Below are 25,324 nucleotides of genomic sequence, written 5' to 3'. Positions count from 1 at the left end.
CATTATTTCTTTGCACTCATGATAAGGCAACGATGTACAGAATCACTGTTGAGTGCAACAGACAGTAATCCACATTCCCTCCTACTTCATAACTCAAGGATCCTCTCCAATCATATACAGTATTATATATAAGTTGTCTGATGTTTCCTGAATATAAAGGAATAATATGGTTGCATGATAAAATGTCTCTTGCTCTCCCTCAGGTCCAAGGTGGATCAGATCCAGGACATCGTGACTGGGAACCCCACGGTCATCAAGATGGTGGTGAGCTTCAACCGTGGAGCCCGTGGTCACAACACGCTGAGGCAGCTGCTGGCACCTGTGGTCAAGGAGATCATCGAGGACAAGGGCCTGGGCATCAACACCAACCCTGTGGAAGTGTACAAGGCTTGGGTCAACCAGCTGGAGACCAACACTGGAGAGGCCAGGTGAGCACACAGACAGTGGTGGAAAAATACTTTAAAGTACTACTTTAGTTGTTTTTTGGGGTATCTGTACTTTACTATTTGCCAACTTTTACTTCACTACATTCCTAAAGAAAATGTACATTTTTGACAACTTTAGAACTACTTAGCAGAACAAGAAAATTGTGAAATTCACACACTTCTCAAGAGAACACGTGGTTGAACACGAGTGTTGGAGTGTGCCCCTGGCTATCCAGATATTTAAAAAAACAAGAGCATGGTCCGTCCACTTTGCTGAATGTAAGGAATTTGAAATGATTTATACTTTTACTTTTGATACTTAAGTATATTTTAATAATTCAATTTACTTTTGATACTGAAGTATATTTTAAACCAAATACTTTTAGAATTTTACTCAAGTAGTATTTTACTGGGTGACTTTTACTTGAGTAACTTTCTATTAAGGTATCTAAACTTTTACTCAAGTATGAAAATTGCATACTTTTTCCACCACTACACACACACACACACACACACACACACATAGAGACAACATGCGTACACTCACACAAACATACACTGACCTCAATGTTGTCCTCCCTCTCTCAGTAAACTGCCTTACGAGGTGACCCCGGACCAGGCCATGGCACACGAGGAAGTACGTGCCAAGCTGGAGTCCTCCAGTCGGGCGCTGAGGACAGCCACAGACAAAGTGCTCAACTCCATCGTGTCGTCACTGGACAACATCCCGTAAGTCTAAGGCCTGGTTGGAATTCTTCAAAAATGCGTCCTTTTTCCTTTCCTGCCCTGGTCAAAAGTCGTGAACTATAATGGGCATTTTGTTCCATTTGGGAGGCAACCCCAGTGGTGTGTTAGTGGAAGGGTAGACAAAACAGTGCTTAGAGACGCCAGAGGGTTACAACCCATCCATGTTACATAGCTACTGGTTTAAACAACTGTTGAATCCCCACTCTGCAGTGCTTAGTATACTCCACAGGGGGGCATCACAGTGTTATTTTATACAACAGACTAAAATACAGCCCTCATTTTCTGAAATGATCATGGTCCCCTGCATTTTATGTTGATGCGCCCCATCATTTGTGCATCAATTCACTATGTTGTGTATTTTTAATGCATGCTGGTTTCACATCTTGTCCATGTTTTTTGTTGCTGTGCATGTAGCTATGGCATGAGGTACGTTGCAAAGGTCCTGAAAAATTCACTTCATGAAAAGTTCCCAGATGCTACAGAGGATGAGTTGTTGAAGGTACAAGGCTTAAGTATTACATCTCATGAATGTCCTCTCCTTTGCCATTCATACACCTTTCGTTCATGTTGCTGTTATTGGTTTGGTAATATCAAGTTCCTTTAGTGTTCCCTGACACTGTAGTCCCCATGCAAATATTCAGCAACTTCAGTTTGTACTGATTAATACAGGTCTTTGACGCCATGAAGCTATGTTTAACTGTGTGTGTGTCGGCTGTCAGATTGTAGGGAACCTGCTGTACTACCGTTACATGAACCCAGCCATAGTGGCTCCAGACGGCTTCGACATCATAGACATGTCAGCCGGAGGTCAGCTCCACTCTGACCAGCGTCGCAACCTGGGCTCCGTGGCAAAGATGCTGCAGCACGCCGCCGCCAACAAGCTGTTCGAGGGAGAGAATGCCCATATGACCCCCATGAACAACTACATCTCCCAGACCTACCAGAAGTTCAGGTGAGAGTAAATAACTACAACTCCCAAGCCTCTTGGCTGAGATTCAGTTAAGATGGGTCTGGGAGTTGTAGTTTTCTATCTGCAGGCCCGTTCCGAGATAAAAAAAGAAGTGCTTATTCACAAGGGTTGGCCTTTGTCTGCGCTATGTGCTGCGCAGACTGTTTACTGCAGCACTTTATCGATATTTATTTGATCTATAAATTCCCTCATCTCCAAGCTGTGCATCCAATCCTTATTATGGAAAGATGTGTGAACCTCTGTAGTTCCTGGCTCAGGCCGACGCTCGTGGACAAACAGAACCTCTACCCCAAAAGAGCTGTTGGCTAGCAGACCTCTGTAGGACTAAAACTGTCACCATGTTTTTAAATGTTACATTCACTCCGAGTAGAACTGCTCCTGAGACTGCCATGTATAGAGAAATGTGCCATCTAATAAAGCAGAAGGGGATGAGATAAGAAAAAGAGCGGGCTTTATAAACGATTTAGAGGTCAGGGCAGGGTTAAGTTGACATGGGAGCAGAGGTGAGTCAGGAGAAAGAGGAAGTGTCTTTGTGTGAAAGTGCAGTGTCAGCAAGGAAGATGGTGTGGGAAATGGGTCTTCACTAAAACTCAATACCACACACACACACACACAGACACAGAGCGAGAAAGGGACAAAGGGTTATGTTCCCTGAATTCTCTGCCCCGACCTCTTACAGCATTGACTTATCTTTACTGGAAATCAGTTCGAACTCCAGCCACTATTAAAAAAGCAAAGACTAAACCCTAATTCAACAGGATATGTTTTGTCTTTAAAGGGAAATTCTGCCACTTTTCAACCTCACTCAGTATCTTCAACACCATGCTAGTCTCTACATACAGTGCTGCTTGAAAGTATGTGAATCCTTACAGGGCTGGTCATTCTTTTGCTATAAAATATTAAAATAAACATAAAATCCTTATCTAAACTCCAATTCGTAATAAATACATTACAAGTAAATGACAGACACAAAAAATTATATATTTTCTTAACAAAAACTTTGATGTGTGCAAAAATGTGAACCCCTTCAGTCAATAGCTTGTGGCACTTCCATTAGCAGTGATAACTTTGAGTAAATGTCTCCTATAGCCAGTAATCAGTCTCTGACATCTGTTTCGAGGGATTTTTGCCCACTCCTCCTTACAGAACTCAGCTAATTGAGTGAGGTTTGAGGGGTGTCTGGCATGAGCTGCCCGCTTCATGTCCAGCCACAGCATCTCGATTGGATTCAGGTCTGGACTTTGACTTGGCCAATCCAAAAAACACATTTTCTTTCTCCGGAGCCATTGTTTGGTAGATTTGTTTGAACGATTTGGGTCGTTGTCTTGTGGAAGACCCATTTTGACTGATGGCCTGACGTTCTGTTTAAGACTTCATGGTTCCCTTAATGATGTAGAGTCATCCAGGTCCAGAGGAGGAAAAGCAGCCCCAGATCATGACATTCCCACCACCACGCTTGACTGTTGGGATAAGGTTCTTTTGGTAGTGCACAGTTACCTGAGATGCAGCAAGGGAGGTCTGCAAATCCCTAGAAGTTATGTTTGGGTTGGCTTTTACCTGATTTATTATTGCTCTTGGAGATATTTTGGAAGAGCATCCACTTCTAGGCTGAGTTGCTGTCATGTTAAATTCTCTCCATTTGTAAATGATTTGCCTCACAGTGGACTGATGGAGCTCAAATCTTTTTGAGATAATTTTATAGCCATCACAAGACTGTGCTCTCACTACCCTCGTCCTGATGTCCTCTGAGATCTCCTTTCCTCTCGGCATGGTGTGCTTTGCATTCACCTGGTTAGATAACACCAAACTGACCAGGTTTCTTATCTCTATTTATCAGAGTCCCGTCCAAACTCTTTCCTAAAGATCTCTCCTTTGATTGGTTCATTTGGTACCCAATTATTTACCCACCTGATGCTATTTACCTAATTGATTTAACCAATGCAACTTGGGGTTCCCTTATTTTTGCACCAGCACCAATTCCTTTTTAATTTAGTTTTTCTACTACACACATGATTTCCTCTACACTAACATATGGTATTGGTAAATATAAACCTGTTATGTCAGATCAAAAATAATTGTTCTGATTTAAATTAAGATTTCATGGTAAAAACTTAATCAATCTGTAATTGCACAAGGTGTTCACATACTTTCATGCAGCACTGTATGTGAAAATGGCCTTAATGTTTTTGTTTATTGGCTAGATATCAGAAATCTTTGATAATACACTACACGACCAATAGTATGTGGACACCCGCTTGTCGAAGAGTCTCCTTCCAAAATCATAAGCATTAATATGGAGTTGGTCCCCTCTTTGCTGCTATAACAGCCTCCACTCTTCTGGGAAGGATTTCCACTAGATGTGTGAACATTGCTGCGGGGACTTGCTTCCATTTAGTCACAAGAGCATTAGTGAGGTCGGGCACTGATGTTGGGCGATTAGGCCTGGCTCACAGTTGGGGTTCCAATTCGATGGAGTTGAGGTCAGGGCTCTGTGCAGGCCAGTCAAGTTCTTCCACACTGATCTCGACAAACCATTTCTGTATGGACCTCACTCTGTGCACTGGGGCATTGCCATGCTGAAACAGGAAAGGGCCTTCCCCAAACTGTTGCCACAAAGTTGGAAGCACAGAATTGTCTAGAATGCCATTGTATGCTGTAGCGTTAAGATTTCCCTTCACTGGTATTAAGGAGCCTGAATCATGAAAAACAGCCCCAGACCATTATTCCTACTCCACCAAACTTTACAGTTGGCACTATGCATTCGTGCAGGTAGTGTTTTCCTGGCATCAGCCAAACCCAGATTTGTCTGTCGGACTGCCAGATGGTGAACCGTGATTCATCACTCCAGAGAACGCATTTCCACTGCTCCAGAGTCAAATGGCGGTGAGATTTACACCACTCCAGCCGACGCTAGGCATCATTGCACATGGTGTTCTTAGGCGTGTGTGCAGCTGCTCGGCCATGGAAACCCATTTCATGAAGCTACCGACAAAGTTATTTTGCTGACGTTGCTTCCAGAGGCCGTTTGGAACTCGGTAGTGAGTGTTGCAACCGAGGACAGACCATTTTTACACACTTCAGCACTCGGCGGTGCAGTTCTGTGAGCTTGAGTGGCCTACCACTTCACGGCTGAGCCGCTTTTGTTTCTAGACGTTTCAACTTCACAATAACAGAACTTACAGTTGTGCAGGGCAGAAATTGAAAAGGTGGTATGCTATGACGGTGTCACGTTGAAAGTCACTGAGCTCTTCGATATGCCATTCTACTGCCCATGTTTGTCTATGGAGATTGCATGGCTGTGTGCTCGATTTTATACACCTGTCAGCAACGGGTGTGGCTAAAATAGTCGATTTCACATACTTTTGTATAAATAGTGTATCTTCAGAAATGATTAATGATTTTACTACGACCCATTTGTCCAGTAATCTTCCTGGTGAGGTAAAAAACCAACAGAATGCTTTGATCCCGTCTTTCAGGGTGTTTTTCCAGGCGGCGTGTGACGTCCCTGAGCCGGAGGAGAAGTTTAACGTGGATGAGTACTCTGACATGGTGACTCTGTGCAAGCCTGTCATCTACATCTCTATAGATGAGGTCATCAACACACATTCGGTAAACCCAGACTATCTGTGCATCCCAAATGGCACCATATTCCCTTTACAGTGCACTACATTTGGCCAGAGCGCTATGGGCCCTGGTTAAAGGTAATGCCCTATATAGGGAATAAAGTGCCATTTGGGACAAGATCTTGGACTCTCTCTCCTTTTCCTTCCCCCTCTCTTCTAGTCTCCCTCTTCCCATCTCTCTCCTTTACCTTCCCACTCTCTCCTAGTCTCCCTCTTCCCATCTCTCTCTCTCATTTTCCTTCCCACTCTTCTAGTCTCCCTCTTCCCATCTCCCTTTCTCCCTTTCCTTCCCACTCTCTTCTAGTCTCCCTCTTCCCATCTCTCCTTTTCCTTCCCCTTCTCTTCTAGTCTCCCTCTTCCCATCTCTCTCCTTTTCCTTCCCCCCCTCTTCTAGTCTCCCTCTCCTCTCCATCTCCTGGGTATGAATGAGAGGGGTGATGGTGACAGGGAGGACATAAAGGAGGACATCAGAGGTTCTCATAGCAAAATGTCTCAGATGTTGACATCCTTTTTGGCGTTGTTAGTTTCACTCTCTGCTCACCTCACCCACATGGATTACAAGCACAACAATGGACATGACGTGCATAATACCCCACTGACAGACATGCTCAGCTTTTATCTTGCAGTTACAGAGTTTAGGATTTCCTTACTGCAACTTTGACACACACACACACTGCACGCACACACGTGTGTGCGCAGTAATAAACAGAGAATACTATATTTTACAGTAAAGTCTCAATACATGAACGAAATACATCCCCAAGGAGGATGAGATGAATGGAGGAAGGGATGGATGACCCCCTCCTAGCACAGCTGTGTCCAATGCCATAGGAAGGCAATGGACGTCCTGTCATTATCAATCTCCACGTAAAGAGGAAGAGGGGGCTGAGCTTGGTATTACTGCAGAGCTGTGCTAGGAGGCGGTCTAAGAGGGGGTCATCCATCTGTCCTTTCCTCCATTCATCTCATCCACCTTGGGGATGTATTTCGTTCATGTATTGAGACTTTACAGTAAATAGTATTCTCTGTTTATTACTGTGTGTGTGTTGCCCTGTCTATAAAGACAGGGTAAACATCAAACTGTTATCACACACAGCATACATACAGTGTGGGCTGGAGAGGCCTAGTCTTGGAGGAGTGTGTGTCTGACATAATGCACCTGTGTGGTGTTCTTTGTGTGTGTCCTAGCTAGTGTTGGAGCACCTGGAAGCAATCTCCCCCGACCACAACGACCTGCTGCATGAGCTGTTGCAGGACCTAGGGGACATGCCTGACGTGGAGGCACTGCTGGGTATCACAGACACCCCTAAACCCTCACCCTGCTTCCTACACCCCTCACCCTGCTTCCTACACCCCTCACCCTGCTTCCTACACCGCCCATACTATACCTCCTACACCCCTCAGTTCACCTTCATCCCTGCCTCCCAGACACCCAACGTTATACAGTACCAGTCACAAGTTTGGACACACCTACTCATTCCAGGGTTTTTCTTATTTCTACATTGTAGAATATTAGTGAAGACATCAAAGCTATGAAATAATGTATATGGAATCATGTAGTAACCCAAAAAGTGTTAAACAAATCAAAATATATTTTATATTTCAGATTCTTCAATGTAGCCACCCTTTGCCTTGATGACAGTTTTGCACACTCACACATTCTCTCAACCAGCTTTATGAGATAGTCACCTGGAATGCATTTTAATTAACAGGTGTCCTTGTTAAAAGTTCATTTGTGGAATTTCTTTCCTTAATGCTCTTGAACCAATCAGTTGTGTTGTGACAAGGTAGGGATGGTATACAGAAGATAGCCCAATTTGGTAAAAGACCAAGTCTATATTATGGCAAGAACAGCTTAAATAAGCAAAGACAAACGACAGTCTATTTTTTATTTATTTAACCTTTATTTAACTAGGCAAGTCAGTTAAGAACAAATTCTTATTTTACAATGACGGTCTACCCCGGCCAAACCCTCCCCTAACCTAGACGACGTTGGGCCAATTGTGCACCGCCCTATGGGACTATCATTACTTTAAGACATGAAGGTCACTCAATCCATTGTCACTCAATCCATTGACATTGGAAAATGTCAAGAACCTGTAAAGTTGCTCTCATGAGGACCGCCACAGGAAAGGAAGACCCAGAGTTACCTCTGCTGCAGAGGATAAGTTCATTAGAGTTACCAGCCTCAGAAAATGCAGCCCAAATAAATGCTTCAGAGTCCAAGTAACAGACACATCTCAACTGTTCAGAGAAGACTGCGTGAATCAGGCCTTCATGGTCGAATTTCTGCAAACAAACCACTACTAAAGGACACCAATAATAAGAAGAGACTTGCTTGGGCCAAGAAACACAAGCAATGGACATTAGAACAGTGGAAATCTGTCCTTTGGTCTGATGAGGCCAAATGAGATTTTTCGTTCCAACCGCCATGTCTTTGTGAGACGCAGAGTAGGTAAACGGATTATCTCTGCATGTGTAGTTCCCACCGTGAAACATGGAAGAGGTGTGATGGTGCTTTGCTGGTGACACTGTCAGTGATTTTATTTAGAATTCTATGCGCACTTAACCAGCATGGCTACCACAGCATTCTGCAGCGATACGCCATCCCATCTGGTTTGCGCTTAGTGGGACTATCATTTGTTTTTCAACAGAACAATGACCTAACACAACTCCAGGCTGTGTCAGGGCTATTCGACCAAGAAGGAGAGTGATGGAGTGCTGCATCAGATGACCTGACCTCAACCCAATTGAGGTGGTTTGGGATGAGTTGGACCATAGAGAGAAGGAAAAGCAGCCAACAAGTGCTCGGTATATGTTGGTACTCCTTCAATACTGTTGGAAAAGCATTCCAGGTGAAGCTGGTTGAGAGAATGCAAAAGCGTGTGCAAAGCTGTCAAGGCAAAAGGTGGCTACTTTGAAGAATCTAAAATCTAAAATATATTTTGATTTGTTTAACTCTTTTAAAAAATATATATATACAGTGCCTTGCGAAAGTATTCGGCCCCCTTGAACTTTGCGACCTTTTGCCACATTTCAGGCTTCAAACATAAAGATATAAAACTGTATTTTTTGTGAAGAATCAACAACAAGTGGGACACAATCATGAAGTGGAACGACATTTATTGGATATTTCAAACTTTTTTAACAAATCAAAAACTGAAAAATTGGGCGTGCAAAATTATTCAGCCCCCTTAAGTTAATACTTTGTAGCGCCACCTTTTGCTGCGATTACAGCTGTAAGTCGCTTGGGGTATGTCTCTATCAGTTTTGCACATCGAGAGACTGAAATTTTTCCCATTCCTCCTTGCAAAACAGCTCGAGCTCAGTGAGGTTGGATGGAGAGCATTTGTGAACAGCAGTTTTCAGTTCTTTCCACAGATTCTCGATTGGATTCAGGTCTGGACTTTGACTTGGCCATTCTAACACCTGGATATGTTTATTTTTGAACCATTCCATTGTAGATTTTGCTTTATGTTTTGGATCATTGTCTTGTTGGAAGACAAATCTCCATCCCAGTCTCAGGTCTTTTGCAGACTCCATCAGGTTTTCTTCCAGAATGGTCCTGTATTTGGCTCCATCCATCTTCCCATCAATTTTAACCATCTTCCCTGTCCCTGCTGAAGAAAAGCAGGTCCAAACCATGATGCTGCCACCACCATGTTTGACAGTGGGGATGGTGTATTCAGGGTGATGAGCTGTGTTGCTTTTACGCCAAACATAACGTTTTGCATTGTTGCCAAAAAGTTCAATTTTGGTTTCATCTGACCAGAGCACCTTCTTCCACATGTTTGGTGTGTCTCCCAGGTGGCTTGTGGCAAACTTTAAACAACACTTTTTATGGATATCTTTAAGAAATGGCTTTCTTCTTGCCACTCTTCCATAAAGGCCAGATTTGTGCAATATACGACTGATTGTTGTCCTATGGACAGTCTCCCACCTCAGCTGTAGATCTCTGCAGTTCATCCAGAGTGATCATGGGCCTCTTGGCTGCATCTCTGATCAGTCTTCTCCTTGTATGAGCTGAAAGTTTAGAGGGACGGCCAGGTCTTGGTAGATTTGCAGTGGTCTGATACTCCTTCCATTTCAATATTATCGCTTGCACAGTGCTCCTTGGGATGTTTAAAGCTTGGGAAATCTTTTTGTATCCAAATCCGCCTTTAAACTTCTTCACAACAGTATCTCGGACCTGCCTGGTATGTTCCTTGTTCTTCATGATGCTCTCTGCGCTTTTAACGGACCTCTGAGACTATCACAGTGCAGGTGCATTTATACGGAGACTTGATTACACACAGGTGGATTGTATTTATCATCATTAGTCATTTAGGTCAACATTGGATCATTCAGAGATCCTCACTGAACTTCTGGAGAGAGTTTGCTGCACTGAAAGTAAAGGGGCTGAATAATTTTGCACGCCCAATTTTTCAGTTTTTGATTTCTTAAAAAAGTTTGAAATATCCAATAAATGTCGTTCCACTTCATGATTGTGTCCCACTTGTTGTTGATTCTTCACAAAAAAATACAGTTTTATGTCTTTATGTTTGAAGCCTGGAATGTGGCAAAAGGTCGCAAAGTTCAAGGGGGCCGAATACTTTCGCAAGGCACTGTGTATATATATATATATATATATATTTTTTTTTACTACATGATTTCATGTGTTATTTCATAGTTTTGATGTCTTCACTGTTATTTTACAATGTAGAAAATGGTAAAAATAAAGAAACTAGGTGTGCCCAAACTTGACTGGTACTGTAATTTACAACACTGAGATCCATTTACAGTACAGGGCTGAATCTTAATTATAGAATAAGAGTTTGTTACACAAACTTCTGTGTGAATCATGTAACGCTTCGACCCACAGTCTCAGAATGAGTATACAGTATGCCCTTCTCCACTAGGACTGACAAAAGTACACATTAGTTCTCATACCAGGAACCAGCCTGCAAGGATAGCTAAACATATATTTCTCTGTTCTCCAGGTGAAGGGGTGGTGGATCCTAACAATCCCAACAAGGAGAGCACCCTGAGTCAGCTGGCAAAAACGCAGATCTCCCTCAGCCTCACTAACAAGTTTGAGCTGCTGGAGGGCGATGACAAGGACACAAAAGGCCTGATGATGAAGTAAGTCACTGGATCGTCCCAAATGGCACCCTATTCCACTAAAACATGGGAAATAGGGTTCCATTTATGACATATATATTGCTATGAACAATCTACCCATTATTTATTCTTCATTATGGAAGCCCATTAAAATCCCCATAAAGTTAAACACACACATGGGAGAACTGCAGTGAGAGGTTTTGTTCTGAGTGAGCAAAAGGAGCCAGAAGAAACAGTTTAAATGTGTTTGACGTTCCAGTAGGTTTGAAAATAACAGAAAGGCTGGCACACTGAATATGCTCCCAATTACCACTTTTATTGACAACGTCGTGACCTGACAAAGATCCTTGTGGATCGAAATGTTGTCAATAAAGGTGGTAAGTATGAGCATATTCCGTGTGCCAGCCTTTCTGTGCTTTTCAAGTTTCATTAGCCCAGCACCTAGGGTGTGGTATGACCACAAACGTTTCTATAGACGTTCCAGTAGGTACATACATAAATAACCACAGTGGCTATCGCTCAGTGACAGCTCTGTGCTCTTTCCTGCTCCACTATCACTTCCTATCCTGCCAGGAAGAGGTTTAGTGGCCAGGGTTATCTTGCCCATGGACCTGCTCATTTTAGATAATGTATTATGCTTCTTTGAGGAAAAGGCTGTGTGTTTAAAAGATGGTTTCTGTTCTGCTGATGTGACTGTGCTCATCATGTTTCCTGTGACATGAACACCAATCCAGCCAGTCACAACTGATCATGTGGTCAAGAAAAACTCCTGGCTCTACCTATGATACTATACATGGCAGCTCTGTTCATCTGACCTACAGTAGTTGAGGTGAGAAGCCATGTTAGGGCTCTGTTGTGTCTAAGTCTCTCTGTGTGTCACTGTGGTCCTGGCCAGTGTCGGACCAGCATGCACCAGGGCAGGAAATGGGAAGTGTGGCTGAGTGGCATCATGTCCTACTGTAGGGTCAGTGGGACAGTGACGCGTTTGTGTGTTAACACAGCTAAATGTTTGCTCTCCCCCAGAACCGAGAGAGGCCAGAGCTCAATACACTGCCAATTATTTTCAAACCAAATCAACAAGACTTTGAAAAACAGCAGTCACGTACTGTAACAGCTAGCCAGTAAGAGGCCAATGTTTGAGCTACACTGTTTTGTTAAAATTACATTAATCCCACATATTGTACACAATCACCCAGTCAGTGCTAGGGTTGAAGGGCGGGAACCCGGTTACCGAGATTTTCTGGGATTTATTGCCCAAAACCACTCCATTTTCCCGGGATGAATAACTGCGAGGAACCGGTAAATTATAATAAATTATTTATATGAACAGCATGACGTGATATGGAACTGTTAAGTTATATGCAATGTATAAATTTGGCTTCTCTACGTCCTCTGCATGATGAATCATCAACGCTTATCTATCCAAAATAGATTATCCTGTTCTAGATCGACTATAGCCCTATACAGTGCATTTTGAAAGTATTCAGACCCCTTCACTTTTTCCACATTCTGTTATGTTACAGCCTTATTCTAAAATGGATTCAATTGTTTTTTCCCCTCATCAATCTACACACAATACCCCATAATGACAAAGCAAAAACAGGTTTTTAGACATTTTTGCAAATGTATTAAAATAAAATAGTGAAATATCACATTTACATAAGTATTCAGACCCTTTAATCAGTACTTTGTTGAAGCACCTTTGGCGGCGATTACAGCCTCGAGTCTTCTTGGGTATGACGCTACAAGCTTGGCACACCTGTATTTAGAGTTTGTCCTATTCTTCTCTGCAGACCCTCTCAAGCTCTGTTAGTATGGATGGGGAGAGTCGCCGCACAGCTATTTTCAGGGCTCTCCAGAGATGTTCAAGTCTGGGCTCTGGCAGGGCCACAAAATAAAATTCAGAAGCCACTCCTGTGTTGTCTTGGCTGTGTGCTTACGGTCGTTGGCCTGTTGGAAGGTGAACCTTGCCCCAGTCTGAGGTCCTGAGCACTCTGGAGCAGGTTATCATCAAGGATGATAGGAAATCTATGTACTTTGCTCCGTTCATCTTTCCCTTGATCCTGACTAGTCTGCCAGTAACTGCCACTTAGAAAAGATTCTCACAGCATGATGCTGCCACCACCATGCTTCACTGTAGGGATGGTGCCAGGTTTCCTCCAGACGTGACGCTTGACATTCAGGCCAAAGCTCAGGCCCATGGTCTGAGTCTTTAGGTGCCTTTTGGCAAACTCCAACCGGGCTGTTGAAAGTGAGGAAGTAATGAAGCAACAATAGAGAAATAGGAGGTAGGCTAATAACAATAAGGGGAATATTATGAAAGGTGTAATATGAGTCAGCCTACTAATTATACAAATAGGCCATATTATATTCAAATTCGCTAGCATGTGCTGCACCAGAATCGCATGTTGTCACCCTGCTTTATCATGGTTTAAACGATGTGTGTAATTCCAGTCCATATAATACAATATGGTAATACTGTTCACACTCAGGAAGATTAGCCTGCTGGAGCTAGATTCATTTATTTACCCAGGAGAGTATTTAGCTAGCTACACTTATATATACAAAAGTAAACTCCGCAAAAAAGAAAAGTCCTCTCACTGTCAATTGCGTTTTATTTTCAGCCTACTTAACATGTGTAAATATTTGTATGAACATAACAAGATTCACCAACTGAGTAACAGTCAGTATCTGGTGTGGCCACCAGCTGCATTAAGTACTGCAGTGCATCTCCTCCTCAGGGACAGCACCAGATTTGCCAATTCTTGCTGTGAGATGTTACCCCACTCTTCCACCAAGGCACCTACCTGCAAGTTCCAGGACATTTCTGGGGGGAATGGCCCTAGCCCTCACCCTCTGATCCAACAGGTCCCAGATGTGTTCAATGGGATTGAGATCCGGGCTCTTCGCTGGCCATGGCAGAACACCGACATTCCTGTCTTGCAAGAAAACACGCACAGAACGAGCAGTATGGCTGGTGGCATTGTCATGCTGGCGGGTCATGTCAGGATGAGCCTGCAGGAAGGGTACCACATGAGGGAGGAGGATGTCTTTCCTGGAACGCACAGCGTTGAGATTGTCTGCAATGACAACAAGCTCAGTCTGAGGATGCTGTGATACACCGCCCCAGACCATGACAGACCCTCCACCTCCAAATCAATCCCGCTCCAGAGTACAGGCCTCCGTGTAACGCTCATTCCTTCGATGATAAACGCAAATCCGACCATCACCCCTAGTGAGACAAAACCGCGACTAATTTGTGAAGAGCACTTTTTGCCAATCCTGTCTGGTCCAGCGACGGTGGGTTTGTGCACAAAGGAGACGTTGTTGCCGGTGATGTCTGGTGAGGACCTTGTGTGTTCCTGGTGTAACTCAGGCAGTTGATGGTGCCTTACTGTACCTGTCCAGCAGGTGTGATGTTCAGATGTACCGATCCTGTGCAGGTGTTGTTACATGTGGTCTGCCGCTGCCAGGACGATCAGCTGTCCTTCCTGTCTCCCTGTAGCGCTGTCTTAGGCGTCTCCCAGTACTGACACTGCAATTTATTTCCCTGGCCACATCTGCAGTCCTCATGCCTCCTTGTAGCATGCCTAAGGCATGTTCACGCAGATGAGCAGGGACCCTGGGCATCTTTCTTTTGGTGATTTTCAGAGTCATTAGAAAGGCATCTTTAGTGTCCTAAGTTTTCATAATTAATTGCCTACCGTCTGTAAGCTGTTAGTGTCTTAACTACCATTCCACAGGTGCATGTTCATTAATTGTTTATTGTTCATTGAACAAGCATGGAAAACAGTGTTTAAACCCTAATTATTTTTGAAAGACAGGGTCCTGAAAAAGGGACGTTTCTTTTTTTGCTGAGTTTATATGGACACCCATTCAAATGAGTGGATTTAGCTGTTTCAGCCACACACGTTGCAGACAGGTGTATAAAATCGAGCACACAGCCATGCAATCTCCATCGACAACCATTCCCAGTAGAATGACCTTACTAAAGAGCTCCGTGACTTTCAACGTGGCACCGTCATAGGATGCCACCTTTCCAACAAATAAGTTTGTCAAATTTCTGCCCTGCTAGAGCTGCCCCGGTCAACTGTAAGTGCTGTTATTGTAAAGTGGAAACGTCTAGGAGCACAACAGATCAGCAACAAAGTGATAAGACACAAGCTCACAGAACGGGACCGCTGAGTGCTGAAGCTCGAAGCGCGTGAAAATCATCTGTCCTCAGTTGCAACACTCTCCGAGTTCCACATGACCTCTGGAAGCAATGTCAGCAAAATAACTGTTTGTTGGGAGCTTCATGAAATGTTTTTCTGTGGCCGAGCAGCTGCACAGAAGCCTAAGATCACCATGCGCAATGCCAAGTGTCGGCTGGTGTGGTGTAAAGCTCGCTGCCATTGGACTCTGGAGCAGTGGAAACACTTTCTCTGGAGGGATGAATCACGCTTCATCTGGCAGTCCGACAGACTAATCTCGGTTTGGCAGATGCCAGGAGAACGCTACCTGCCCGAATGCATAGTGCCAACTGTAAAGCATGGTAGAGGAGGAATAATAGTCTGGGGCTGTTTTTCATGGTTCGGGCTAGACCCCTTAGATCCAGTGAAGGGAAATCTCAACGCTACAGCATACAATGACATTCTAGAGGATTCTGTGCTTCCAACTTTGTGGCAAGGCTTTAGGCAAGGCCCTTTCCTGTTTCAGCATGGCAATTCCCCCGTGCACAAAGCGAGGTCCATACAGAAATGGTTTGTCGAGATCGGTGTGGGAGAACTTGACTGGCCTGTACAGAGCACTGGCCTCAACCCAATCGAACACCTTTGGGATGAATTAGAACGCCGACTGCGAGCCAGGCCTAAAGCCCCCATATTAGTGCCTGACCTCACTAATGCTCTTGTGGCTGAATGCCGTGGGGACTTGCTTCCAATGTTCCAACGTCTAGTGGAAAGCCTTCCCTGAAAAGTGGAGGTTGTTATAGCAGCAATGGGGGGACCAACTCCATATTAATGGCAGTGATTTTGGAATGAGATGTTCGACAAGCATTCTTTTGGTCATGTAACGTACATCTATGGGCCTCTATAGACTCATTTATATACTTTACAATGCTTTTGAATGACACTTCCAGTTTTGGTGGGAAATACCAGGTTACCCGGGAGAAAAGTGGCTTATTCTCGGGATGGAGCATTGGTAAAATACCTGTAAAATATTGAAACCTAGTCAGTGCCCTGGCCTGTACAGTATATTATCTGTGCATGATAAGGTTTCATACGTAGTGCGTCCCAAAACGCATCCTATTCCTTATATAGTGTGCACTACTTTTGATCATGGCCTGGGGCTGTTGTCAAAAGTATTGCACTACATAGAGAATAGTGGATGTGATGCAACCTAGGTGATGTTTTCTATTTCTCTCTGTCTGTCTCTGTCAGAACTAAGAAGCTGATAATGGATGTAATCAGGATCCAGCCAGGAGACACACTCCCAGAGACCCTGGAGACCCCAGCCTCTGGCCTCCAGGTGACGGCATAATCATGACCCCTAAACCAGCCCAGCACCCCACACCTCAGATACTTCTCTATTAAAGTGGTTTGATTTCCATGCTATGCCCTTTGTGCCATGCAGGAGTGGAAAAGAGCAGTCATGCTAACTTTCCTGTCTGTCTTTGTCTGTCTCTCTTCCTACTTGTGCTGTGGTCCAGGAGTGTGAGCATGCTAAGGTGGTGGAGCTGCGTGCAGTGCAGGACGCCCAGGCCCCAGAGGGGCTGAAGAGCAGCCAGGCAGTGCTGGAGGACAGACAGCTGCCTCTAGAGCAGAAGAAGAGGAAGATCCTCCGCAGTCTCCGAACCCTGGAGCAGGCTGGCCTCGTCACCACTGGCAACAAGTACCAGGATCTCATCAACGACATCTCCAAGGTACACGAACGCGCACACACATACTGATGGCCTTCAGAGTTTGTTGTAGAATACCCATCTAACCAATCACGTCCCTTCTTTGTGTGCTTGACAGGACATTCGTTACCAGAGGCGTTACAGACAGAGGAGGAAGGCAGAGCTAGTGAAGCTCCAACAGACACTGAGTGCGCTCAACTCAAAGACAGCCTTCTATCAGGACCAGACCAACTACTATGATACTTACATCAGGACCTGCCTTGACAACCTCAACAGGAAGTGAGTGTCCCCTACAAAACGGACCCCTCGGCACTAACCATAAGTCTTAGTTAACCTAAAAACATACAATGTACCTAGCAAGTCAACAAGGATCTCGGGTTACAGAGGAGGAATTGGTTTGGAATGGCGCCGTATGGGCTAGTTTTGAATTACATTGTCATTGCTATTGTCATGATCAGAGCCTATGGTCCCATTCAAAACTTGATGTGTGCGTGAGTGACTTCCATGCGTGTGTGACCTATCTGGTGTGTGTCCCCACAGGAACGCGCGGCGGTCCATCAAGCTGGACAGGAAGGTGGAGGAGAAAGGCAGTAAGAAGTGGAGCATCAGTCTCTGAAGTACACGGCGGCCCGGCTGCATGAGAAGGGAGTGATCCTGGAGATAGAGGGGCTGCAAACCAACCAGTGCGTGAAACAGAGGGGAGGACAGCTGGTCCTAGTTAGCTTAGCATTGTGCTTGGACATCAGCTTCCCGGCGCCGGAGTCGTGTTCATTTGTACAAACCGTTTCAAAGCATAGCAAAATGTTTTACAATTGAAAACGTTTTGCAACATAAAATATTTTATAATGAACAGCCAGGGTTTTGTGATTTAAGAGGTAGTGTGGTTGAACTAATGTGAACATGGTATTGAATCCTGAGTGAGTTGGTACCATACCAGGTCTCGGGTATTGTGGTAGAAGTAGGTTATCCATATTTGACAAGGGGCTCTGCTCCAATACTTTCAGAAATGCATGAGTCTGTCATAGCTTTTACAAATCAGATCAGTGATTATTCCAAAGGAAGGGAGGACGAAAGGATGCATTGGTAAAGTATTGGGACGGGGCCAAGGCCCCAGGTCTTTGATGTGATGAGTGAGCTCTGTGAGACGGGGAGGAAGGAAAAACCTCATTAATAAGTTGCATTTTCCATACAGACGCCCACCGTGTTCTGTCTATCTCTCGCTCTCTGTCTTTTTTGTGTTATCCCCACTCTCTCCTTCACTCTCTGTCCCTCTCTCTTTCCCCTCTCCCTCCATCTCTCTGAATACTCACTCCCGTCCTTCTTGTTTTGGCCAGGCTGTTCCAGCTAGAGTGGCACTGAGAGCCAAAGTCAGCTTCTGTGGCTCCTCACTGCACTCTGTGGGAGTTCCAGGCTAGGTCAAAGAGGAAACAGAGAGCTAGTATCTAGAAGAGAGTGCTACGTCCTCTTTAGAGCCATTTAAACACACTACACTTTGGCCCAATATCATCAATGCATTTCAGAAAATAAATAAGTACAAACAAAAAAAAACGATTTCAAAGCATTCTATTTCTGGTCATAATATTTCTCACACTCAACATTTAAATGTTATTCCAAAACAAGTCTGTCTGACGTTGTGACCTACGGACAATAGCAGGACTATAGTTGGTTATTATCCAGTCTCTGTATCCTGTATTTTCATTTTGACTCATTATTTTAATCCCATGTTTTTGTATTTTCTCTCAGGTTCAAAAATGTCATGTTTGACATCTCGCCCAGTGAGGAAGTTGGGGACTTTGAGGTGAAGGCCAAGTTTATGGGAGTTGAGATGGAAAAAGTCCAACTCCATTTCCAGGTAATGCTTTTCCCTGGAACTACAATGACGCATATTTGTCACTGACCGTCTGTTTCTGTCCCTGTCTGCAGTATGATAGTTGACTGTCTGTTGTCCCTGTCTAACTATCTATCTCGGTCCCTGTCTGACTTTCTCTGTTTCTATCCCTTTCTGTCTATTTCAGTCCCTGTCTGACTTTCTCTGTTTCAGTCCCTGTCTGTCTATCTCAGTCCCTGTCTGACTTTCTCTGTTTCAGTCCCTGTCTGTCTATCTCAGTCCCTGTCTGACTTTCTCTATCTCAGTCCCTGTTTGTCTATCTCAGTCCCTGTTTGTCTATCTCTGTCCCTGTTTGTCTATCTCTGTCCCTGTTTGTCTATCTCTGTCCCTGTCTGTCTATCGCTGTTTCTGTCCCTGTCTGTCTATCTCAGTCCCTGTCTGACTTTCTCTATCTCAGTCCCTGTTTGTCTATCTCAGTCCCTGTTTGTCTATCTCAGTCCCTGTTTGTCTATCTCTGTCCCTGTTTGTCTATCTCTGTCCCTGTTTGTCTATCTCTGTCCCTGTCTGTCTATCGCTGTTTCTGTCCCTGTCTGTCTATCTCAGTCCCTGTCTGACTTTCTCTATCTCAGTCCCTGTTTGTCTATCTCAGTCCCTGTCTGACTTTCTCTATCTCAGTCCCTGTTTGTCTATCTCAGTCCCTGTTTGTCTATCTCTGTCCCTGTTTGTCTATCTCTGTCCCTGTTTGTCTATCACTGTCCCTGTCTGTCTATCGCTGTTTCTGTCCCTGTCTGTCTATCGCTGTTTCTGTCTGACTTTCTCTGTTTCTGTCCCTGTCTAGGACCTGCTCCAACTTCAGTACGACGGAGTGGCAGTGATGAAGATGTTTGACAAGGCCAAAGTCAATGTCAACCTGCTCATCTTCCTCCTCAACAAGAAGTTCTATGGAAAATAAACCAAATATAGAGGAAGGGTAAAGATATGGAGGAGGACATGGGTGTGAAAGGATTGTATACCTTCTGACAAAGCATTGTTTGTTAAAGGAGCCATTGGGATAGGAAGTTTGAATGGTCCGTAACGTTTTATGTATGTCTGACTGAATATGATTTGGTTTCAATTTATAGCATGTCTATCCTCAGGCTCACATACACACATCCTCAGGCTGGTGAGCCACAAACACACACAAAGGGTTGTTGGTTTTATTTGATGCAGTTTTGATTGATCTTGTATTGTCATGTTATATCTGTTGTTTCATTATTTTGTTTATGTTCAGTTTTCCACTGGGAGATTGTACATGGAATATATTTTTTTAAGGTATATTGTAATGAAATCTACATTTTATATGTAGAAGTTCTATAAAGACAACACTGTTATTGTCACTGAAAAATAAAGTATGTTTGCAACAAGATGTGTACAATGCACTACTGCCTAATAGTCAGAATGGGAGTTTAGACAGTAGTACAATTCCTGTCCAGCTATATACAGTAGCCAGCATGGATTGTCTGGCAGTGGTTAATAATCAGTCTTTTTAATCCACATACAGTACATTGGGAAGCTGTGTATCTTTTAAAGTCTATTAATTAACATGTATTTCTAGAGTTTGGCTGCTTTTTACACATAATGTACCGTCCAGTATACATTTAAATCATTTCTAATGTTTTAATGAGTTTAATAAAAATAAATATATATAAATATTATTTGCTTGGTCTTTGTTTTAAAGACGAATACACTCTGACCTATATGAAATGTTGATGTTTAAAGGGATATTGCTTGATTGATCAAAGAAAGAATGGAGCATTATTCGTTTTTATAAGTGTCACCCCAAGATGAAAAAATATGCCCTGGTCCAAGATGGTTGTATACGTGACTGAATAGACACGTTTTAATTCCTGTCTATTAATTAATCACTCGAGAGTAGGCGAGGCTTTTTACGACCTCTTTTGTTGATGGAGTCAGACTTTTCAAAACCAATGTGTCTTTTGGTGCTACGCGCTGACTGTTCGAAGGCTTACAGCAGTTTCCCTCACAAAAAAAAATAGTTTTGAGATATTTTCTTTGTCTTAAGTTTAATGAAACGTTTGCCTGCGAAATCAATTTAGGATAAGAGTGAATTTACAGTCATGGTTTATTGGATTGTTGCGACGTTGGCCCTTTTTGCTCTCCAAACTTCAGCATATGTGCCACACAATGGTAAGTCAAATGCCTTGATGTTTTTTCTGTCTTTATTTTCATAGATCAGTTAAACATTGAAATTATTATTTTTACATTATGAGGAGATATTGACCCTTCTGCTCTTTAGCAGTTTTACGAAGCACTTTGGGTTTTGAAATGTGCCCACTTGCATTGTTCATTGTCGAGGGTAAAAATGTTTTTTTTAAAGATGAACAAAAACAGTTTCAATGGCGAACATTTATTTTTAACCGCCATAAAAATGTTTATGAAAATTAAGAAAAAAAATGGAAACTTAACGGGATTTGAAGACAATTGCGATGGAACACGTACTTATAGATCAACATGAAAAGCTCTTTCAAACTTTGTGCATAATTTAGAAAAATGTGTTAGTATATTCAACATAGTTACCCCCTGACTCAAACTGCCACTTGTAGGCTAAATCCAGGGGTTTTCCAATGCCGTTTTTTTTCATGCAGAAAGATGTGAAAATGAATTATGACAAACCTTTTGTGTTCAGCATGTTAATTATCCTCGACCCTGATAGGACAGCATGCAGAGTAGACTATACTTACACTCGATTGTCTTTGCTGTGGCATGTTCGCTATAGGACCGCTACTTTACATGTTTACAGTGAGGTGTGCACACACCTTGCGGTTATGCTATATCTCACCGTTCATTAGGCACTTTATAATGAAGAGCACATACTGTTATTTGTTACTCAGCTCCTGTTGTCTGTCTCTCTCAGACTCCAGACTCAACCTGAGGACGTTTGCAGGCATCTTCCTGTCGGTGACTGATGAGCCCATCGACTACATAGGGCTGGATGTACAGGAGGGTAGTGGCTCAGGGATGGGCCAGGAGCCAGTGAAGAAGCAGGAGCATGGCCATCACGGCCCTCGTCGCTCCACCAAGATTGTCATCTCTGAGGAGGCCCGCAGCTTCCTCCAGGGTCGCCTAGCAACGGCCTTCGTCCCCACAGTCTACACCCTGGTCTTCATTATCAGCGTCCCCCTCAACCTGATTGCCGTGGTGATGTTTGTGCGTCGTATCCGTCCGAGGAAGCCGGCGGTGATCTACATGCTGAACCTGGCCAGTGCCGACCTCCTCTTCGCCCTGCTGCTCCCCTTCAGGATCTCATACCATTTCCACGGCAACAACTGGGTTTATGGCCCCTTCATGTGTCGCCTGGTGACAGCAGCCTTCTACTGCAACATGTATTGCTCTGTCCTGCTCATGATGTGCATCAGCATCGACCGCTTCCTGGCGGTGGTCTACCCCATGGACTCCCTGACGTGGCGTAGTCCACAGACGGCCGCCGCGGTCTGTGGCGCCATGTGGCTGTTGGCCCTGGGAGGAGTGACCCCCCTCCTGCTCTCCAGACAGACCATCCACCTCCCGGATGTGGGCATCACTACCTGCCACGACGTGCAGGATGTAGACAAGCTCCGTGCCTACTACCTCTACTTTTTCCCCATTTACTCCTCCATCTTCTTCTTCATCCCTCTGGTGTTCACAGCTGTGTGCTACGTCCGTATTGTGCAGGCCCTGGCCATGGCCAACGTGGAGAACCGCTCCAGGAAGTCTCGTGCGGTGGTGATGGCGGTGACAGTGCTGGTGGTGTTTGTGGCCTGCTTCACCCCCACCAATGTCATCCTCCTGGTGCACTACCTCAAGCTGGCCCACGGACGCAGTGACAGCTCCTACCAGGCCTACCTGCTCTCCATGTGTGTGGGCAGCATTAGCTGCTGCCTGGACCCGCTCATCTACTACTTTGGTTCGTCCCAGTGCCAGAGACAGGTGGCAGCTCTACTGGGCTGCAGACAGGCTGGGCCAGGAGCAGAGCTATGCTCTCAGACAGGCAGTACCAGGACCAGCAGACTGGAGAGCATTCAGAGCACTGTGGGCAGTCATTACAGGAAGCTCATGGCCTGACGCCTTAGGACTACGAATTCGAACAGACTCTAGGGCTGCATCTCGATAGTCTAGACCAGGGCTTCTTAAACTATGTGTCGTAACCCAAAGTGGGCCCTGGGCATGTGAGAGGTAGGTCGCTAGTTACGATCTGCATCTATAATCACTCGGGCTGTCAAACTAAAACATTTCGTAGAGTTCATCGCAGAATTTGGTGTGATTAATTGTGATAAATCGCAAATTCTGAATCATCTAAAATTGAGCTGTAATTTACCATTGCTTTTAATACAAAAAGCATTACAAGAATATTGACAACTTGATTTTGTCCAAAGTAATGTTAAGCAAAATCCATTAAATTGATAAAGCACACTATCTTTAACCTCAATGTCAACTTGTTTTGACATTGCATTGTTGTTTTTAGCAGTATAGATTATGTATTTTGGTTGCCTGATGACTCAAACTGAATTATTCCACTGCTCTATGTTCAACTACATACTTCAGTCAGACTGCCAACGTTGAAGTTGTTGGTGGTGACGTCAAAATGAGGGGTGTTGTACAAAATAAAGTCATCAGTTCGTCTCTAACCAATCAGAGTATCAAAGCCAGTGACAAATTTTCTACATGCCGCTAATTCCCACGTGTTCTTGCTCTAGCCCAACGTAACTGATTAACTCTGACAGCCCTAGTAATCACACACTATTTCTTCTTCATGTGGGTCTTTGGAGGATGATTTGGGTCACTAGAGGACGGTCAATTTCTAATTTGGGTCTCGAGCTGAAAAGGTTTTAGAACCCCTGGTCTAGGATGTCTTTGTCTCCTCCCTCATCTATTTCCCTTCATCTGCACTGATTTAAAACGTTATATAGATGAAGGCAACATATGGATGGATGCCTGCCAGGCATTTTCACTCACCTGTCCAGTACCTTTAGAACAATGCAGATGAAAGTAAGGAGACAAGGAGAGGACTCCACATAAGAGTATTGAGATGCAGCCACTGTTTACCCTGTCCACCTTGTCAAGTGAGGGAGCTTGAATTTATTGCACTTCTCTTTTTGATTGTCTTAATTGTTTTTTCATAGTTTGCGTTAAGTCAAGAGCCATATTTTAATGCCAGTCTACTGATATTTACACGTCTATAAATGCTTTGTTACTGCAGATACTGTATATTGAGTAATGCTTAAGGCAAAATTCTGGAAACATTCAATAAATTCCCAGGTTTTCCAGAAATCCTGGTTGGAGGGATCCGGGAATCCTCCAACTAGGATTTTGGGAAAACCATATAATTTATTAAATGTTCACGTAATTTTGTAACCTTAGTAAATAATACTGTTTAGTGTGCACTCTATACATATACAGTGTGTTGGGAAAGTAATCAGACCCCTTGACTTTTTCCATATTTTGTTATGTTACAGAATTATTCTAAAATTGATTTTCCTCATCAATCTACACCCAATACCCCACAATGACAAAGCAAAAACAGGTTTTTTTATTTTGTTTTTGTAAATGTATTAAAAATTAAAAACATACCTTATTTACATATTCAGACCGTTTGCTATTTGACTTGAAATTGAGCTCAGTTGCATCCTGTTTCCATTGAGTATCCTTGAAGTTTCTACAACTTGATTGGAGTCCAACTGTGGTAAATGTAATTGATTGGACATGATTTGGAAAGGCACACACCTGTATATAAGGTCACACAGTTGACAGTGATGTTGAGGAAATTGTCCGTAGAGTGCAGAGACTGGATTGTCACGAGGCACCGATCTGGGGAAGAGTACCAAAACATTTCTGAGGTAATGAAGTTCCCCAAGAACACAGTGGCCTCCATCGTTCTTAAATGGAAGAAGTTTGGAAGCAACAAAACTCTTCCTAGAGCTGGTCGCCTGGCCAAACTGAGCAATCGGGGGAGAAGGACCCCGATGCAGCACTCTACCAATCAGACCTTTATGGTAGAGTGGCCAGATGGAAGCACTCCTCAGTAAAAGGCACATGTCAAACTCCAAGTGGGCTGTCAAAAGGCACCTCAAGGACCATGAGGAACAAGATTCTCTGGTCTGATGAAACCAAGATTGAACTCTTTGGCCTGAATGCCAAGCGTCATGTCTGGAGGAAACCTGGCATCATCCCTACGGTGAAGCATGGGGTGGGAGCATCATGCTGTGGGGATGTTCTTCAGCGGCAGGGACTGGGAGACTTGTGGGGATCGAGGGAAAGATGAACAGAGCAAAGTACAGAGATTTCCTTGATTAAAACCTGCTCCAGAGAGCTCAGGACCTCAGACTGGGGAGAAGGTTCATCTTACAACAGGACAACGACCCTGAACACACAGCCAAGACAACGCAGAATTGGCTTCGGGACATGTCTCTGAATGTTCTTGAGTGACCCAGCCAGAGCCCGGACTTGAACCAGATCGAACGTCTCTGGAGAGACCTGAAAATAGCTCCCCATCCAACCTGACAGAGCTTGAGAGGATCTGCAGAGAAGAATGGGAGAAGCTCCCCAAATACAGGTGTACCAAGCTTGTAGCGTCATACCCAAGAAGACTTGAGGCTGTAATCGCTGCCAAAGGTGCTTCAACAAAGTACAGAGTAAAGGGTCAGAATACTTATGTATTTAGTTCATGACAATGTACAGGTAACACATGAGTAAATGAGGGATATAAAGTATATTGAA

At 44.0% G+C, this 25,324-nt stretch overlaps 2 protein-coding genes across 3 annotated transcripts in view; both read left to right on the top strand.

The window, feature by feature from the left end:
* The window catches only part of LOC112262778 (ras GTPase-activating-like protein IQGAP1), an 85,322-nt gene extending 65,057 nt beyond the window's left edge, over positions 1 to 20,265 (top strand). Inside the window, 14 exon segments of the mRNA XM_024438533.2 lie at positions 204 to 428; positions 1,014 to 1,154; positions 1,587 to 1,671; positions 1,892 to 2,124; positions 5,619 to 5,751; positions 6,954 to 7,056; positions 10,745 to 10,886; positions 16,286 to 16,373; positions 16,555 to 16,767; positions 16,862 to 17,022; positions 17,284 to 17,344; positions 17,347 to 17,426; positions 18,487 to 18,595; positions 19,410 to 20,265. Coding sequence (XP_024294301.1) covers positions 204 to 428; positions 1,014 to 1,154; positions 1,587 to 1,671; positions 1,892 to 2,124; positions 5,619 to 5,751; positions 6,954 to 7,056; positions 10,745 to 10,886; positions 16,286 to 16,373; positions 16,555 to 16,767; positions 16,862 to 17,022; positions 17,284 to 17,344; positions 17,347 to 17,426; positions 18,487 to 18,595; positions 19,410 to 19,523 — 1,888 coding nt within the window. The 3' untranslated portion in view covers positions 19,524 to 20,265.
* Positions 20,266 to 20,488: 223 nt separating this feature from the next.
* f2r (coagulation factor II (thrombin) receptor) lies at positions 20,489 to 24,119 on the top strand. 2 transcript variants are annotated; one of them, XM_042331477.1, is made up of 2 exons: positions 20,489 to 20,758; positions 21,463 to 24,119. In XM_042331477.1, exon 2 carries the CDS (start codon positions 21,590 to 21,592, stop codon positions 22,670 to 22,672), a length of 1,083 nt encoding a protein of 360 aa, XP_042187411.1. In that variant the 5' UTR covers positions 20,489 to 20,758; positions 21,463 to 21,589; the 3' UTR covers positions 22,673 to 24,119. The 2 variants fall into 2 exon arrangements, with proteins under 2 accessions (XP_042187411.1, XP_024294299.1); XM_024438531.2 differs by having other exon boundaries at positions 20,490 to 20,758; positions 21,486 to 24,119.
* The last annotated feature ends 1,205 nt before the right edge of the window (positions 24,120 to 25,324 follow it).

The sequence above is a fragment of the Oncorhynchus tshawytscha genome, linkage group LG12, assembly GCF_018296145.1.
Source record: "Oncorhynchus tshawytscha isolate Ot180627B linkage group LG12, Otsh_v2.0, whole genome shotgun sequence".
NCBI classification, from domain to species: Eukaryota; Metazoa; Chordata; class Actinopteri; order Salmoniformes; family Salmonidae; genus Oncorhynchus; species Oncorhynchus tshawytscha.
Note: the sequence above shows the minus strand (reverse complement) of the source record. Positions and strands in the feature narration are given on the sequence as shown.